Here is an 18259-nt window from a genome sequence, read left to right as displayed (position 1 = left end):
ATTGTGTGCTAGTGAAGTAGGAGTTCGACTGGAGGAAGTTCATGAGCTTCATTTTAACTAATCCTTCAATGACTTGAGAAAAAATAGGAAGAACCGAGATAAGGCGATAATTATTGAATTCACTTATGCTGCCGGATTTGTAGATCGGAGTTACAACACAATATTTTAATTTTTCAATAAATTTCCCCCCGAAAATTGAGGTATTTTTCAGGTATGTTAGAAAAAGAATATGATGTTTACAAATAATTTTCAACATTTTAGGGAAAATTGCATCATAACCTATAGCTTTGTTATTGTCCTAGAATGTCCTAGAGTCATAGAATTTTGCTGGTTTGGTATATATTGATGGTATTCAAGATTTTCATATGGCTCGTCATTGTTCAGGTTTACGAAAAATTCATTCGTTTTTCGCCAGTTCTACGATCTTGATCAGGAGGAAGTATTTTTTAGAGGTTTTTCTACTCACAAAGTTATTTATTAATTTCTATTGTTTTTGTCTTTACCACAGTTAACAAACTTGGTGTGGTAAAATGCCTCCTTAGTTCTTTTCAGTTTTCGCTTCAATAGTTTATTGTAGTTCTTATAAAACTCTCTATCGTCATTACCTGGATTTCGTTTAAAAAGTTCTTATATAATTTTTCCTTTATATCAATCATTTCCTTTGCAGCTAAAAGTGTGTTTTCGTAATTGGCAATGAAAAATTTTGGCGACCAATCGATTTTCAACTTCGTCAATCTTTCAGCGCTTGTAGCTTACCAATAAATCCAGATATTTCGAAGAAAATTATGGCATGTTATAGGATTTTTTCCGTTCTTTTCAAATATGTGCTTAGTTTGCGTGTAGAACTCTTACGGCCGTATTCACCGTCCAGGTTCAGAACGCGGTTCTAAACCGTGTTTCACCTCAAAATTGGTATTCACCACCCCCTTTTCGAGCCTGAAACTGAACCTCCGATATCGGCGATCCAGCAGGGTGGATCGAGTTTCAGCGCATGCGCAGTGAACATTATCGTCGCTGCAAACACAAACATCGACATAGTAATGGCGGTCGCTCTGAATTGTTTTTATGATGACCCGGAATGAAATAGGGACTTTAGAATTAATTTATTAATTATAAGGTGATGAGTGACCGCGTTTAGGTATTAAATGTATGTTAAGTAATTATCCCCGATCAATGAAAGCTTTCAACTACTACTTGAAGCCATCAACAAGTGACAAAAGAAGGTGAGTAATGATACTTTTCTACGATTTCCTTCAAATCTGAACTTCATTCGCTAACAAAATGATCATTATCAAATAATGATTATTTAATAATATACTCATGTATTGATATTAATGACAAATTCGTCTTTATGGTACCTGAAACAGGGCCGTCTTAAGAACACCATGGGCCCCCGGGCCAAGTGGCTTTTCTGAGGACCTACCAGGTAAATTACAGAAAATTTCAACCAAATCTCATTTTTGTGAGGCCCCTCTTCTCTCGAGGCCCCGGGCCGTGCCCGGGTAGGTCCATCCGTTAAGACAGCACTGGTAGTGGGCTCTCTCGATGCAGACTTTTTTCTTGAGTGGGGGCCCCTGAAAGTATTATTATGTAAAATAAAGTGTACATTTTTGTGAGGGCCCCCATTCTCTCGGCCCTTGGGAAGTGCTCCGGTTGCCCCAGCTTATTTACGGTCCTGACCTAAAGGTTAAAATGGCAGGGTATAGTGTCACGCTTTTGAAGTTTTTTCCTCTCTGAAAATAATGTATCATTGGTCTGAAAAGAAGTCATGAATTGCAGGAATAGTCACTTGTATACAGTGTATACAAAAAAATTTTTTTTTGTATTACTTGTATATAAAAAAAAAAAAATTTCCCTAACCAGGACCATCTTAAGAGCATGATGCCCCCCCCCCCCCCGAGACAAGAAATTTTTCTGTGGTCCTACCTGGTAAATTCTAGAAAATTTCAACCAGATCTCATTTTTGTGGGGCCTTTTTTTCTCTTGAGGAGCCTCGTACATTAAGAACTCGCAAAATGTACTAGGCAAAAGCGATCATTACAGTAGTGCATTTTAATTCCTAAACAATACAATATTCACCAACACTCTAAAATATAGATTTGTGTATGAAATGTTTCGTCTCTAATATGAAAATATTTATATTAATGCCAAGCAAAATATATTACCTTTTTTTAGCTTTTACCTCTTGGCAGGAATATATTTGATACTTTGCTGCTGTGTGTAAACATGACATTTTCCTTCTATATTCAGTCAATCTCGCTTATAACATTCCCATGTATAATATTTTCCTGCTTAGTACTCGAATTAATTTTTATTAAGATTTCCTGTTTAAAGCATTTTCCCCCGCTTACATTTTCATGGTAATTTTTTGGAAAAAAAAAACCTTTATAAGCAGAATCCACAGTATTTGCACAAATGAAAACACGTGCACAACAAAAAATATTTTCTGTGATGCATTCTCATTATCCAAAATCTTATAATTATCAGCTCATTTCATTCTATTTGTGCATCAGTATTTTGCGTATAAATATCAGTTCATTCGTTTATTATTTACAGTTAAACCTCACTACAATGATACTTGATATAAAAATAAATCCCTCTACATCAATATTTTGAAAGTCTTGTTTGGAAATTCCTATAGTATAATGTTAAACTGCTGCCACTCGATTACAGATGTGAGATGAGAATATTAATATGAGAAATAACTTGAGAATAATTATTATTTTTGATAAGAATATTCCCCAGTAATTTATAAAAGTAGTCTTTCCAAAGAATATTCTCTAGGATATTATATATAATTATATTATAAATAACTGGAGAATATTCTTGTTAAGAATAATAAGAATATTCTCAAGTTATTTACAATAGTAGTCCTTCCAGAGTCTTTCGTTACAATATTCTCAAGAATTTTACATCTCTAATCTTAATACAACAGCAATCCCTCTACAATGATATTTTTTCTTGATTTGCAGAATATCATTTTATTGAGATTTTAGTGTGTGATCATACCTTTCGTGCTCAAAACACCAATTCAAAAATTCATGAAATTACTTTTTGGAACCTTATTTATGTGCAGTTCATGCCAGCATTGGGCAATGATTGAGTGAAATTTATAATATTTAAGTAATCTATCATTACATAACTAGTACCACGTGATTGCTGATTACATGTGCTTTATTCGTATTATGCAATATGATTTCACTGTATTTGAAATCACAACACATGAGTATGATTTGCTTCATTCTTTAGGGAAATTTTTTTTCATGAAAACTATGTTTTTAATTTTTCAGATGAAACAAGTATTTGGGAGCAAAAGTAGGGTAAAAACATCTATGATAAAATGTGGCCACTGAAGACGAGCTGACTCAATCACGGAAGAAAATCTCAATATTTATTTACAATGTTTGTGTGTGTGTTATACGTACCATTTTTTTTTTTAGCAATCTCAAATACTTCCATATAAATATGAATAAATTATTTTTGATAATATATTTGTCGTTATTTCTTAAGTGAAGAAAATGTTAGCCTTTTTTTATGTAGTTTGAATTTGTGCCTTAATTATGTTCAAGTTACAGTGTAAATTTTGAAAGTAACGAATTACTAGATTGTGATTATCATGTAAATACAGTATATATTTTAAAAAAATCCAGATTTAACTACCAATCCTGCTAGTAAAAAGAGGGATGGAAAATGATTTTGTTGATGAATAATGACGTTGAATCTATCAATATATATCAAGTTTTTTTTTAATTTTTAGTCTTGGCTATTAGTTTACCCTTTAGTTAAACAGGATTCAAAGGCAATGCATTTTACACATTAAAAAAAAAAAATTGTCCATACACTAATGCTTGTATTGACTGTCAGATTTGAAACTTTGTTTACAGATTTTTTATTTTTAAGAATCTTTCAGCTTATATTTAATATAATGAACTGTTTTGAACTGAATCTAACTTTTTATGTAAGCTAATCAAAAAAACTAGTACACATGTTGGAACAGTTTTTTGTTGAAAAGAAAACTGTTGGGTTTAGCATTTTATACATTGAGAGAGGGCACATCTTGTGTGTAGGAAGGATTGCATGCAACTATCATACAAGTTTCAATAAATTACAAAAAATCAGTCTCAGATATTAACTTATTTGGCTAATAGGAAATATAGCTATTAATATTCAATGTGCATCACAAGAATTACTATTAGCATAAAAAAAAATTTTGGAAATCAAATTCACTGAATTTTGTACTTTTTCATTTTAATATGTGTATCTAAAAATTTGATTTCAGGTACAAAACAATCATAATTTAAAAAATATTCAGATAAAAATTACTTTTTGAAAAATTTCCAAATTTATTAGTATTTTTTAAAATATAAATTTTACACAATTGCGACCGTCCTTTTCCCCTTCATTTCATTCACGATTAATAAAATTTGTATGTGCTGATACATTTTTTCTTCAAAGCAATGAAAAGTGCATAAGCTGATTGTACGTGCGATATATAATTTATCTAATCTGAGGATATTAGCAATTCCGTAGCGAAATGGAAAACTATCACTATAGATATAGCGGAAGTAGGAAAGAAAACCGTAGCTGGAATGAAATGGAATTTCCATTAAAAAGGGGATGATAAAACCATATCTTGCTTATCGAAAAAAAATTGTTGAAAAACGTAAACACAAGAATCCAACCGTTGAGTTTTCTACTTCATTAGAAGATCAAAAACCCTTCATCCAATCAGCGTCGGATCTACTCTCGCCAACTGAACCGAGTTTCACTTGATACGCACTCGCGACTCACTGGTGAATGCCAAATTCGTTCTAAAACTGAAACGGGTTTCAACTGATCCGCGTTTCAGGACTGTGAGTGGTGAATACGGCCGTTATAAACTACACAAATGCAGTTTTTTAGACTTGACACATACTTTTCCATAATCCATTATTTACAATAACTCGTTTGAGATAGGACAGGTTTGGTGGGGGTGTTTCATGATCCACTTGGGCTCGTCTATCACCCTCTTTCATTTGGCAGAATAGGGCGGATTCACTCTATATATTTAATTATATTATATTCCACTACCAATCCCGAGGTGCACAGGTTGAGGAAGTTGTTCTTAAACCGCGAACGTGGTGAGACCAGTGCCGTCTTAAGGCATGGGCCCACCCGGGCACGGCCCGGGGCCCTCACATGAAGAGGGCCTCACAAAAATGAGTTCTGATTGAAATTTTCAAGAATTTGTTTGGTAGGGCCTCAGAAAAATCAATTGGCCCGGGGGCCCATGATACTCTTAAGACGGCCTTGGGTGAGACGGCGACCTCCGTAGGGAGGCGACTGCAACTGGCCGACCTCTTTCTTGGTTATTGGTTCATAATGACAATGGATTGTCTAGCATAGCTGCCAACTTTTGAAAATGAAAATTCGGGAGATTTTCGCGCAAACCCGTATTTTATGCTAAAACCACTCCCTAATAAATACAATAGGGATTTTTCCAAATAAAATAGGGATTTTCCAAACATAAAAGTTAAAGCGTAGGGAATAAAATCCCTACTGAAGTCAAATTAAAATAAGCATTTCACACACATGGGAGTTAAACCCTTGGGAATAAAATTCCTACTCAAAAAACAAGTGAAATTGGAGGTAAAAACTTCAATGATGTAATAATCAATATTGTGTTCAATCAGAAACGCTGTGAACAAACATTCTGCGCGAATGACCCCAAAATCATCGGAAGATGAAGGAAAACACCGTCAATTTTTGAAGAACACTGACTTTTTGTGACACTTGCTTGATGTTTTTTTTTCACTTCACGAGTGATGATGGCAGTCCTTCCATGACCGATGTTTATGTCCGTAACACAACTTGTACAAAAAGGAAAAGTCGGCCCTCTTCTGGAACGTTTGATGAAAGGAAATTCATCGGAATAAGTATCTTTAAAATTGATTAAATATGTTTTTGCTTATCATTATTCATGCTTTGTTATATCGCACGTACGTAACTTAAACAAAAGAAATTTTGACCATATGCGCGTCACTAGAATCTTCAATTATTATCCTGAACTATTGGCTGCTAAGCCATTTCCCTGCACGATAAGACAAACAACTTTCTTGTTACCATCAGAGGGTTTGTAAAACTTCCTTAAAAAGGGAATTTCCCCATTTACGACGTGTGACGTCATTTCGAAAGGGAAAAAAAAGAGGCTTCATGCCCCACAAGAAATTTCTTAAGGCGCGTATACACTAGCGCGCGGATCGTGTAATGCAAGCGTTCGCAATCGGTTGTTCAGTAATTTGTACGGTGTTGCGAACGATTAACGAATCATTCTTGATCTGTTTGAACCGGTCCACTGGGAGTCGGTTTTTTCGACGAACACAAAGGGATTCTTCCTTCTAGTTTGGACGGCGTCATTATCGGTGTGCGTGTTTGTACGTGCTTCTGAGCCTATCTAGAGCCTCAATTTTTTTTCCTCGTCTTATTTCGCGAAAGCCATTTATAGTCCTAATAAATTTGTCATTTTTAATAGTCATTTATCGTCATTTTAATAGTCATAGCCAACAGTCGCATGATGATTTCGATGATTATGTGTAATTTTTTTTTCTTTTGTCAATAAATATATTTAAACTGAAATTTTTGAGAAAACATTTTTGAGTAATTTTTTCAAACTGTCCATACTGCAATTTACTACCATTTCCTATGGAAGAGGCGAGTTATGTGTGTAGTGCAGTCAACCACATCATAATGTGTTCAACTTTGCCACGAAGCTGGGCTGAAAGATATCTCCGCAATGTGATAAATCCAGTGGTGAGATTATCCGTATTAACGTGTAATGAAGTTATATATATGTTGTGGGTCTGATGCTTACTGTTTTTCAAATGGGAAGTCGGGAGCCACAAGAAACCAATAAAAAATATCGAACAAGCTAAATTTTTTAAAATTACCTTAACGTATCCTTTCAATTCTTGGATAAGTGCTGCACAAACCTCTGGAATTATTCGTCCAATTGATTGCTGCAGACTGGTATACGAATCTCCAGTTGCGAGGTATCGCAGCGTTACAGCCAACCTGTATAAATTTATACTCGCATTATGCATTGGCTGACTTCGTATTGCTTATTTTCTATTAAGCAACTACAATTACTATCAAATTCACGCCAAAACTTGTCTAAATCGCTCTATAAGAACTACACATTTATCGCAGCACATTTTTTAAAATGTGCTGCTTATAGCTGATAAGATATGCACAATTATAAGCAACTAATTTGACTAATAAATGTAACAAAAGAATTAAACATGACAATTATAAAACTCCAAAAGGAATTTGTGTCTGCAATGATTTGATTTTCTTTTTAAAATTGAAAAAGAAGGGAAGGGGGGAATACAAGCAAAACGTATGAACAATATGAGCTTACCTGTCTTGAGCGGAGATAGGAGAACGCATACGAGTTTCCGTCTTCGAAATTAAAGGTCCTATTCTCTTGAGAAGATCCTCGAAATCGGAAGGAGACATCCTTGAGAAATTTTTGTATTGCCCACTCATACTCTGAGCCTTTAAGTCCAACATTAATTCCGCGCCAGACCGTTTTTTATACAGCTCCGTCCTCCACCAACGTCGAGGTTTTCTCTCTTTTTTATTTAGCCCAGCCATTAATATGACCGCACTGCTCATTACAACTAAAGCCAAGTTTTCCTCACGAGACATTTTTTTTTATGACAAAAACTACTCACTAGCCTATCTACGTTCCTTAATAGTTGTTACCGCCGCTCACAACCTACAGATGGCGTTAAAACAGCTCTCGGATGGAGCCATCGTTGATGATGATGATTCGTTTCGGAAATCGTACCCACTGAATGCATTGCGAGCGCTTGCGAATGGTTGCATTGCACGATCCGCGCGCTAGTGTATACGCGGCATTAGGGATTGTTTTCATAAGCGGGGATTTTTTTTTAATGAAGTAGGGAATTTTTAGGGACAATTAGGGATTTTTGTGATTTTCATAAAAATTCGGGAGATTTAAGAACTTTTCGGGAGGTCGAGCGATGAAGCTAAAATTCGGGAGATTCCCGAAAAATTCGGGAGACTTGGCAGCTATGGTCTAGGAAACGAAAACAAAATTTGCGTTGCGGTAAGCCACTGTATTTTAAAATATTATTTGTGCTTTGTGCATGCGTTGTTCAACCCTGCAGCGAGACTCTTGTATACGATAGATATTTCAACGAAAATTAACAAATTTTTTGGTGACAATTAACAGTATTTCGTATTATCCCAACACCACATCAAAGATACATTTCTAGTGTGGTATCGATTATCCCCGTATATTCAGGAACTCTAGTTTCCTGTATTTTTCTCGATGATATATGGTCTGCTTTATATATGCGATATTTACTTTTATATAAAAGTCTCAAAGAATTTTTATAACACGTTTTCATTTAAAAAACTCCTTTTGTATAGAGCCAGGCGAAGTTTCTATTTCTTTTGTGCCCATCCCTAGAAATAAAAAATTTGGTTCCGAGAAGCAGGTGTGTTAAAAGTTTAGATAGCTGGATAGCTATGTGTAATTGGTTGAGAGTGCCAATAATCATGCGAACGTGTATTTATTTCGTCCGAAACCGATGGTTTACGGACATGCCTATTCCATCTCTACACTTATTAAGTTTTATGAAATTAAAGTGTTTGAAAGAACGAAAATTACTTTTAGAAACTAGTAAGAATTGCGATCAAGATTTTACACTCGATTTGAACTATCAAGCATTGAAATGATAAAGTTCTTACAGCATATTTATTTTGCATATCTATGGCTTTCATATGTTTTTCATATTTATATATGCACCCTTGTTTAAAAAATCTAAAATCACTTATTATTAATATTCTGTGTACTTTAGGTCGCAGCTTTGGAATTAATGGCTAAATAAAGAAGACACGGTGTCATTGGTCGCATTAGCCATGTCACAGGTATTAGAAATTAGTCATTTTCACCTATGGACATTATCGAGGCCGCAACTAGATGCGTGGTCATGCGACCACACATTTGACGCCCCGTTGTAATGTTGAAGGAGAGGTTAAATAGTGGAATTTGCGGCCCCTCTGGTCCGCGGCACCGGACCTGCCGGCCCCCCCACTAGATGCGCCCTAGATAAAATTTTCTGTTAATTGACCATTTACAAGTATACCTCTAAAACTGTTGATAAATAATTTATTTCTTACCCAAAATAATTTATGGTAGTGATCTGGTTGTGAACATTTCGATTGTTTACTTTAGAGATGTAAAATTCTTGAGAATAATTTTCTAAAGATTCCTGGAGGATTATAATCTCCTCCAGGAACATTCTTCCAGAGAATATTCCATGGAAGGACTACTATTATAAATAACTTGAGAATATTCTTATTACTCTTGAAGAGAATATTCTCCAGTTCTTTATAATAGTCATTCCAGAGAATATTCTCCAGTTCTTTATGATAGTCATTCCAGAGAATATTCTCCAGTTCTTTATGATAGTCATTCCAGAGAATATTCTCCAGTTCTTTATAATAGTCATTCCAGAGAATATTCTACAGCTATTTATAATTAGAGACCGGAAGTTCAGGCAAAATGTCTTTTTTTTTTTACCTATTTTCAAGCTTTTTTTGTAAAAATGCCCTTTTTGAACTTTTCCTGCTATAAATGCCTATTTTAACATTAGTTCAAGTTTATTAGGGAATTTCAGAGACCATAATCTGCATAACTTGTATATTTTGAGCATTGAGAACAAAAGAGTTGATGTTTTTGAAACTTTCAAACTCAGTAATATCATCAGGAATCCTCCCACTCCAGCCTCATCTAAACGTGAATAAGTGATATAGGCATTGTTAATTGTAATGATCCCTGGACTATTTCTAGATCTCTTCCCAGTTTACTTAAAGCAGTGGCTGATATTGGATTTCAAATTGATTTCAACAAAATTCACAACTCTACTCATTTTCTTCATTTTAAACATTTCCGTTTCTCTATTCTACCTGCAGTATATCTTTTTATCAACCTTCCAATTAGCATAATAAGGTTTTTTATGAACTTAAGATTACCCATGACATATCGACATCTTACTGGCAGAACCTTGTTTTTTAGAAATAACTCAGAGTGCAATGTTTGCAACAGACGTGAGGCCAACGATCTTGTCCACATAATTTTTTGTTGCCCAATGTATATATCTTTCTGCCGGAAACGTATCTCACAGTATATTAACTCCCTAGAATCAAATGAGCAGTCTCTCATACCAGGGTTGGGGTTTTGGACGTCTGAAACTGGGTTTGGACAGGACACGCGGGATAAACTGTCCAAATGTATCTGAAACTGTCCAAAACCATCTGAAACTGTCCAAAACCACCCAAGTTTCAAAATGTTATGTGGAAACCCTTTGGATTTTTTTTTCTTTTCATGATACATATTAAAAAAAGTACTAGCAGAAAATAAAACTAAATCAAAAATATTTCAAAAAGGTGTCGTTTTTTTTTTTCCCGTAAGTAAATTGTTTCACCAAATTGATGGTTTTAAGCTGGAAATCTGATAGTAAATTAATATCACCCATATAACTGTTTAAATAAACATTGTTTTCAATTTTTTAGTTTGTTATAAATGTTATTTCTACTTCACATCTTATTTTTCATGTATGATTATGAAGCAGGTACTGTATTTAGGACAGTGATCGTCCAAAACTCTGCCGAATGGAGATGATCTCTCCAAACACTTTTCTTTAAAAAATACATTATATTGAAGGTACCAAATACTCAGTCACAGTTATAATCGTTGCATTATTGTGAAACTCAACATAAATATTTTTTATTACATAGCAATATAATGATGTGAATATATATCAATGGTGTAGTGTTTATTTGATGCAAATTGTTCTATTTTGACTTTTCAAACTTTTTCCTTCAAATTCTAAATTTATCTTTCTATTTCACATTCTCAATTTTTAAAAACTAATAAATAAAGGAAAATATCTGAAGAAAATGAGGCCACTATGTAGCACCTACTCAGGACTAACATTACACAATTTCACAAACACTGATTACGCCTATATAATGGTAAAAGATTTCAAGACCCAAAGATTTTGTTAAATTTAAATTGCTGCTCTTATGAGGCTAGGAGCTAATATTTCACCGAATAAATTCAAGCTATATTTACAATTCTATCATATGGGGGACAGCAATATGAAACACACTGGAAGAAGGCTTATCAAAAGACTGTCTTTAACACATTGTTTATTTTCATGTCCCCCAAGTTATGCATCAATTGAAAGAATATTTTCAAATTTTACCTTCGAAATCATCTTGGCACAGACAGGGCAGCTGAATTAATTATGTGCTATCGAATGTTAAAAGGCACCGCTACGCTTGATTATTAGTGCTCGATTATTACAAAAGTTTAATTTCATTCTGTAGTCACATCTATTGCTTTTTTCTAATTTTCTTGTGACAAATTTCTATCCCATTCTTGTATCTTTCATGTTTCCATAAATCTAATATTTAACCTCAAGACAGTTCAGTTTTCAATTGTTTGATAACCTCATTCATATAACCCTTTGCACATACTGTTTTGAATTTCCAAATTTTATTATATTTAATGTAATTTTAATAATATAATATTGTTTATATAATATAAAGTTTATTATTTGATTATAGAAGTCACATCTTTATCAAATTGCAAAGTTTTTCACTTATAGTTATAAATAGGAGGTTTTGGACAGTACGGTAAAAACCATGGTATTTACCGTGGTTTTTTACCGTACTGTCCAAAACCTTGCCAACCCGGTCTCATACGCTTGCTGGATACCCATGTTTCTGATCGACCTTTTATTTTCGGATTATTTAAATTTTTTCGAGATGTGCAATTATTTTTGAACTTGTTTGAAATTTATGAATGAAGCTTATTGTGCGATCATTTCTGAGATTTTTTGAGATTTTTTCTTCTTTACCTGGTGGATTGTTATGTGTAATTGATTTTCCCCGATGATATTGATGATATTTATATTTTTGTATTTATTAGATACAAATGTAATCTTTTTTTTCTCTGTTTTTGTACCATTTATTGTAATAGGCCGACGGCCTTTAATACAATTAATAAATCTATCTATCTAAGTGATATAGGCATGGCCCCCACACCCTGAAGCAGGGTCCCTAGGCTGGGATCTTTTACGGCCCCCGACCAGACTTTCACGGGGTCCCCTTATGATGAATTTATAGCGGGAAAAAACAAAAAAGAATGATTAAAATCCTCACGGGCCCCGGGGCTGGAGCCTTGTCAGCCCACCCATTGTGGGGGGCCATGGATATAGGGAACTTGGTGTTACCAAGCATTCATTCGGTTCGGGGCCCTGAGGCATCGCCCATGTTGCCCCAGCTTATGGCTGGGCTAATGAGGGAACTTTAAAGAACTTTCTTATATTCAAAAAATTATAAGACTCTGCCATACGGCAAAATCTAAATCTTTAAGAAACTGTAAGTATAATTTTCCTGAGCGTATTTGTGTATAAATTAGTAATTTATGCACTGAAATGTGTATGTGCTAGTTCAATTAATTATAAACTTTTTATTAACGTAAGTGTAAATCGATCAGTGAATTTTTTTTTTTCTCACCATATTTTTACTTTATAGAATTTTCATTTGAAAATATAAGTTATTGAAGTTTTAGTTTTTGAATCCTCAGTTATGAAAATCAGTCAATAAAATCAAAATTGTCAGGATAAGTGGTTTTAACAAGTGGTGAGCACTTTATTTACTTTTCATTCAGTCCACAGCATTTTCCATAACTCATTGTTTTTTTGTCATTTTTTTAAAAGGAAATAACGAATATAAAATTTTAAGATTTATATAATGTGTTTTGTAACAAGTCTGAATGTCAAATCATATGCTATTTTTTTCCCTTTGTGAGAATGTTAAAATATTTTGCGACAGATGAGCTAACCCAGGCATCCCATGCATACTTTGGAAATTATATGCTATTAGCGCACTATATATACTGTATTTTAACCTGTTGCCTGGTCATTTTGCCTGTTGTGGCCTTGTATTTGTGTATAAGGAACCCCTTTTTGCCAAAAATTAGGTAACAAAAATAGGGGGTTTCTTATACATAAATATTAAAAAATATCCCTGATAACTTTTTTTTTCATAATTTTAAGCCCAAAAAATCAAGGGGTTCCTTATGCATGTTAAAATACTGTATTGATATATTTTATATATGCAGTAGAATCTCCTGATAACAGACACCTGAGGGACAGAAAAGTTTTCCACTAATGGAGTGAAATGCAATAAAGCCCTATTCTTCAGGGCTTCAGATAAGTTTCCACCTACAAAGAATGTCTGTTACAAGAGGTTCCACTGTAGATTATAAATGTAATTAAAAATTCATGCGCAAAACTTTTTTTCTCAAGAAACTGAAAAATGTCCGGAGGCAGTTTCCAGCGAATTGTGTATACATAATCATAGGCGAAATGACCATGGTGGTATCAGCAATGCGACGTGCAAACCGATGGTCTCATATGCATGAGGTGATATATCTATATATATATATGTATGCTGAAATTTAGTTTTAGTTTTTGCAATCTATTAACCCTCTCACTATTATAAGATATCTAGCTGCTTTTTATTTTGGCAATTACCAGATATCTTGCATCCTTGAAACCCTCTTATGTTGGTGATGGTGAGCCTAGATACACATTGCAAGTTTTCTTCTCCTAAGAGCATGTTATCTACATCTAACTTGTGATATCAACTGTCAGCGGGCAAAGTCAGCTTTTGTTCAAGTTTTGATAGTTATCTCTCTCCTTCAGTTAACAGAAATGACATTTTACAGAAGGTTTAGTTATTTCCATCATGCCAGTTATAATGCAATGAAATTTATAAAACCGTGAAACAGTTAATCCTTAGGATCAGCATTAGGTACCATCATAAGCAGATATAGGGAAGGAGGGGAATCACTGAAGTTATGTATAGTGAAATGGGGGAGGTGTGAATGGTCACCTCTCAATTATGCTAGTAATACAATTTTTTTTATCACAAAAATGAGAACTTTGCTTGGTTTTAATTTTTACAGAAATTGGCACGTTTTTAAGACAAATAAAATGTAATTGGTCGAATCGTCGGCTCTTTTCGGCTCTACAATGGAGAGCCGTCATCAGGACCTCATGGTCAGAATTCACACAAATGAGTCGTGGAGGGGTGATGTTTATGTCTCGTTGTCTGGAGAGTTCACCTTTGTATTTGCTGAGTCTGATTGGTCTTCGGATGTGAATTGGGGTGCCATCTGTTGCAAAGTGTTGAAAATTCTGTCTCGACTGAGGTTAATAAAGCCTGTCCAACCTTCCATCATTAATGAGGAAATCCTGGCATGTCATCCATGCAGGCATGCGTGGCTTCATCCCATGCAAGAATTGCAAAAATGGGTATTATTGGCCAAACTAGGAGAAATCTGAGTTCTCGAACACCGAAAGCATGTTGAGAAGGGACAGACAAATAGTTCGGCTATTGCCCAACACTGTTGGCAACTTTCACATAATTTTGATTTTGATAAAGCGTCTGTTTTTAAAAAAAAACACACATAATTCTGAACTGAATTTTCTCGAGAGATACTTTATTAGAACATGCCAGGATTTCCTTGTTAATGATGGAAGGAACACGCCACCTATGGCATCAGCTTGGACAGGCTTTATTAACCTCAGTCGAGACAGAATTTTCAACCCTTTGGATGTGAATTGGGGGCCACCTGTTGCAAAGACCACTCGGACGCAGCAAATACAAAGATAAACTCTCTGGACGACCACATATAAACATCACCCTGCCACGACTTATTTGTGTGAATTCTGACCACGAGGTCCTGGTGACGGCTCTCCGTTGTAGAGCCGAAATGCGTTGACCATTTGACCAATTAAATTTTATGTCTTAAAAAAGTGTCAATTTTTGTATAATTTTTTTTTTATTCAGGAGAGAGAACCCCCGCCCGTATCCACCTATGGGCAAGAATGAAAAAAAGGGTGTTTCTTGATAGATAAAAAATTCTCATCTCCAAACAGATCTACTACTGAACTACGTAAGAAAGTAGAGACCAGTACATAAGAGCAGTTTTCAAAGGTTTTCAACCTTTCGAGCTTCAAGTAGTCCTACAAAAGAGTAGAAAAAGCTTGTACATCCCCTAGAAATCTATAGAAGGCATGTTCATCTCCTAGATATGTGTAGAAGTCTATTGTTACTACTTAAAATTCATCTATGTTCACATACCCCTAAAAATTAACGGGAGGCATGCCTGCTTTTAGAAATGAGTAAGAGGTTGAGCAATGCACACTGCTTAAACTTTAAGTAACTAAAGGAAGAACAATTTTCAAGCAAGAAATATGAACTCTAAAAATCTGTGTTAATGTAACATGAAAGGTCCTTCAGCCTGAATTAACTTCATAGATTAACGTTTTTCTTGTAGAGTTCTTTTATTCAAGAGCACCACTTCTCTAAAATAAATGTCAGGATGCGACTCAGTATCACATGGGGTACTGCAGGTTTCTTGATTCACTAGATGTACAACCAAAAGGTCATTCAGCATCAACTACATGAAAAACATATTTCATTGACAATATTGTTTCTTCGGCAATTGATGGATGCATTTATTATGATGTGTTTCTGGCATGCATGATATTGCTTAATAATTTAAACATTATTTTTTCAAAGATTTCATTTCACTTTTTACTTTTCGTATTAAAATTTCAAATCTAACAATATTTATGTTGATACAACATCTATTTCCTCTTTGAGTATTTTGCCTGTTGTGTGCTTGTATTTGTGTTTGTATTATTATTTTAAAGCAGCAATTACAGCATAGAATTCAGGGCTTTATACCAAAATTAATTTGTCTGTTCTTTTATCAGGGGAATTCTGGTGCCCCATTGTAATGCATTACAAATACTCAGTGCAGTTATATCTAAGTTTAGCTTGTTATATTTCTCTGCAATTTTCTCCATGCACAAAATCTAGAAATAGAACAGCTATCTTTCTGCACTATATCTAGAGATTATGTTCGTCTATTTTTACCAGATCTATATTTCTTTTAATCAAGAACCTTACACACATTTCAATAACTTGTAAATCATACTAGGTTACTTTTAATTCCATATCATTGAACTTGAATTTAAAGAAAAATGCAATTTAAATTTCATGATTTAAATCAATCATTAAGAAAAATCTTGTGATTTAAATCAAGCTGATTTAAATTGACGTACAATACATAAGACACTTTCATATCGCTGGAAATCCCCAGGCAATTATAAATTCAGAATAACATAGCAGGTATGCATTGGAAACTTGCGTTCCCTTTTGCATATTCTTTCATAGCTTGTTTTTTATTTTATTTGTTTCTATTTTTTTTTTTTTTTTTGAATTTGCTGGTTATTTTTTTGCATACCTCTAAAAGATCTGTCACATACCCCTGGGGGGAGGGGGTGTGCATGTTGGGAACCAATGCATTAGAGCAATGTTTCCCGTCAATATTGTTCTCTTGGGAGGGATGAAATGGTCTGGGGGCAGTAGAAGCTATACGTTTAGCATAGGATCCTCTGGGTTGGCTCGTGAGTTGGGGGAGGAGCGATGAGAGAAAAACATTTTGAAGGAGGCAATGGAATAAAAATTTTGGGAACTATGCATTAGAAGATCACTGAATGCAGATATTTGTTGTTCAATACTTTCCGATTTTAAAAGTTGCAGACTTGTTTGGCGATGGGAATTTTGTTTTCCATCAAGATTTTGTACATGTTCATAAAGCTGTCATCAATGTCTCAGTGGTTTCATATATCTTAAAATTCTATTTTATGCTAATCGTACCTATACATTGGGTGTCATGGCTAGAGCTAGTCAAATGCAAGCACTGGATTTAATCTTGTTTGAAGTTAAATCCAGATATGTACCAAAAACTTATCACTCAGTGCCATGACAAAATTCATGATCAAATTCAAAGATTGACATACAACAATGCATTCTCACTATAACAGTGCATGTTTTTAAAAACTGTTGGGGCAGCTGAACATATAATTTTAAGCTGAGAAATGTCTTTTTTTTTTGTACTGGTAATGTAAGAAATGGTAGATTCTCTAGGTTTAAATGACCAAAAAAGAAGTATATTTGTTTGAATAAGCAAATTTGTATATATTTGTATAGAAATGTTTATGTAATAATCAGTTTCTATGCAGGAGTGTTCTTGTTCTTTTGAAAAACTTCATGTTATAATTTATGAATAAATAAATAAAAATTTGACGTCTTGGCAAAGGAACACTCAATTTTTATTATGTAAAACCTTTGCCAAAAAGAACCTCTGAGGAGACAGAAATGCAAATTGCAGCTATAGGCCTACTTGGAAATTGGGCTTTCTAACTTTTAACTAGCATTTCACAAACTTTGCTTTCACATTTTCTGGGCATTTTAATTTTAAAAAAAGAAAATGTGCATGCTCTTGATATTTTTAATTATAAATTTTATGCCCCCCCCCCAGTATTCTTGAGATAAAAATTCATTTTTAGATGTTTTTTCCTACATTCAGGAAGAAGAACAAGACTCTCTATTGAAAAATTTTCACTCTCTGAGAGATACAATTAATTTAGTAAAAAATGTTTCTGATCTCGAACCAGTGTGCTTTCTGTCACCATTTCTTGATGTAATTCGCTCAGAAAATACATCTGGAGTTGTTACAGCTCTGGGATTGACAGCAGTCCATAAATTTTTGATGTATGGCTTGATAGGTAAGGTGTTTTCATAATTGTTTCAGATTTTTTCAGTTTTGCTGATTTAGTGGACCAGAATGTTTTTACTAATAAAAATTTATGAGTACAAAAATACCCTAACCTCAACATTACATTACTCTCTTTTAATTTGGAAAATAGATGAATAAATGATTGCATATATACTTAAACACATATCACACACAATGTCTATTTGGTTTCCCTTATAAATATTCTGATGCAACTCGCTACTTTAGGAGTGAAATGCTAAATATCTGCAGAATATCGTCATATTGAGATTTTACTGCTACATAATTTGAGATTCTGTGTAGGTTTCATGGTCCCCACAGGGGGGGGGGGGGACTGACAGGGCTCCAACCCTGGGGCCCGGAAGTCGGGGGGGCCCCACGGAAAGGTCTTTTTGATTTTTTTTCTTTCAGATATGTCCCATAAGAAAATAGACAGGACTCTTTAATATCAATCATATCAATTTGTACTCGTATGGATGGATATCTTGAACTACGTACCTTCTATTCTCATTGAAATTT

General features: G+C 34.3%; 1 protein-coding gene across 1 annotated transcript in view; it reads left to right on the top strand.

The window, feature by feature from the left end:
- Nucleotides 1-8549: 8549 nt before the first annotated feature.
- The window catches only part of garz (Sec7 domain-containing protein garz), a 122511-nt gene continuing 112801 nt past the window's right edge, over nt 8550-18259 (top strand). The window contains exons 1-4 of the mRNA XM_089233312.1: nt 8550-8689; nt 8868-8937; nt 13392-13508; nt 17534-17732. Coding sequence (XP_089089438.1) covers nt 8929-8937; nt 13392-13508; nt 17534-17732 — 325 coding nt within the window. The 5' untranslated portion in view covers nt 8550-8689; nt 8868-8928. The remainder of the gene's footprint in view (nt 8690-8867; nt 8938-13391; nt 13509-17533; nt 17733-18259) is intronic.

The sequence above is a fragment of the Pholcus phalangioides genome, unplaced genomic scaffold, assembly GCF_987345545.1.
Source record: "Pholcus phalangioides strain wild (caught in Gottingen) unplaced genomic scaffold, Ppha-v1.0 ptg000007l_1, whole genome shotgun sequence".
Taxonomy (NCBI): domain Eukaryota; kingdom Metazoa; phylum Arthropoda; class Arachnida; order Araneae; family Pholcidae; genus Pholcus; species Pholcus phalangioides.
Note: the sequence above shows the minus strand (reverse complement) of the source record. Positions and strands in the feature narration are given on the sequence as shown.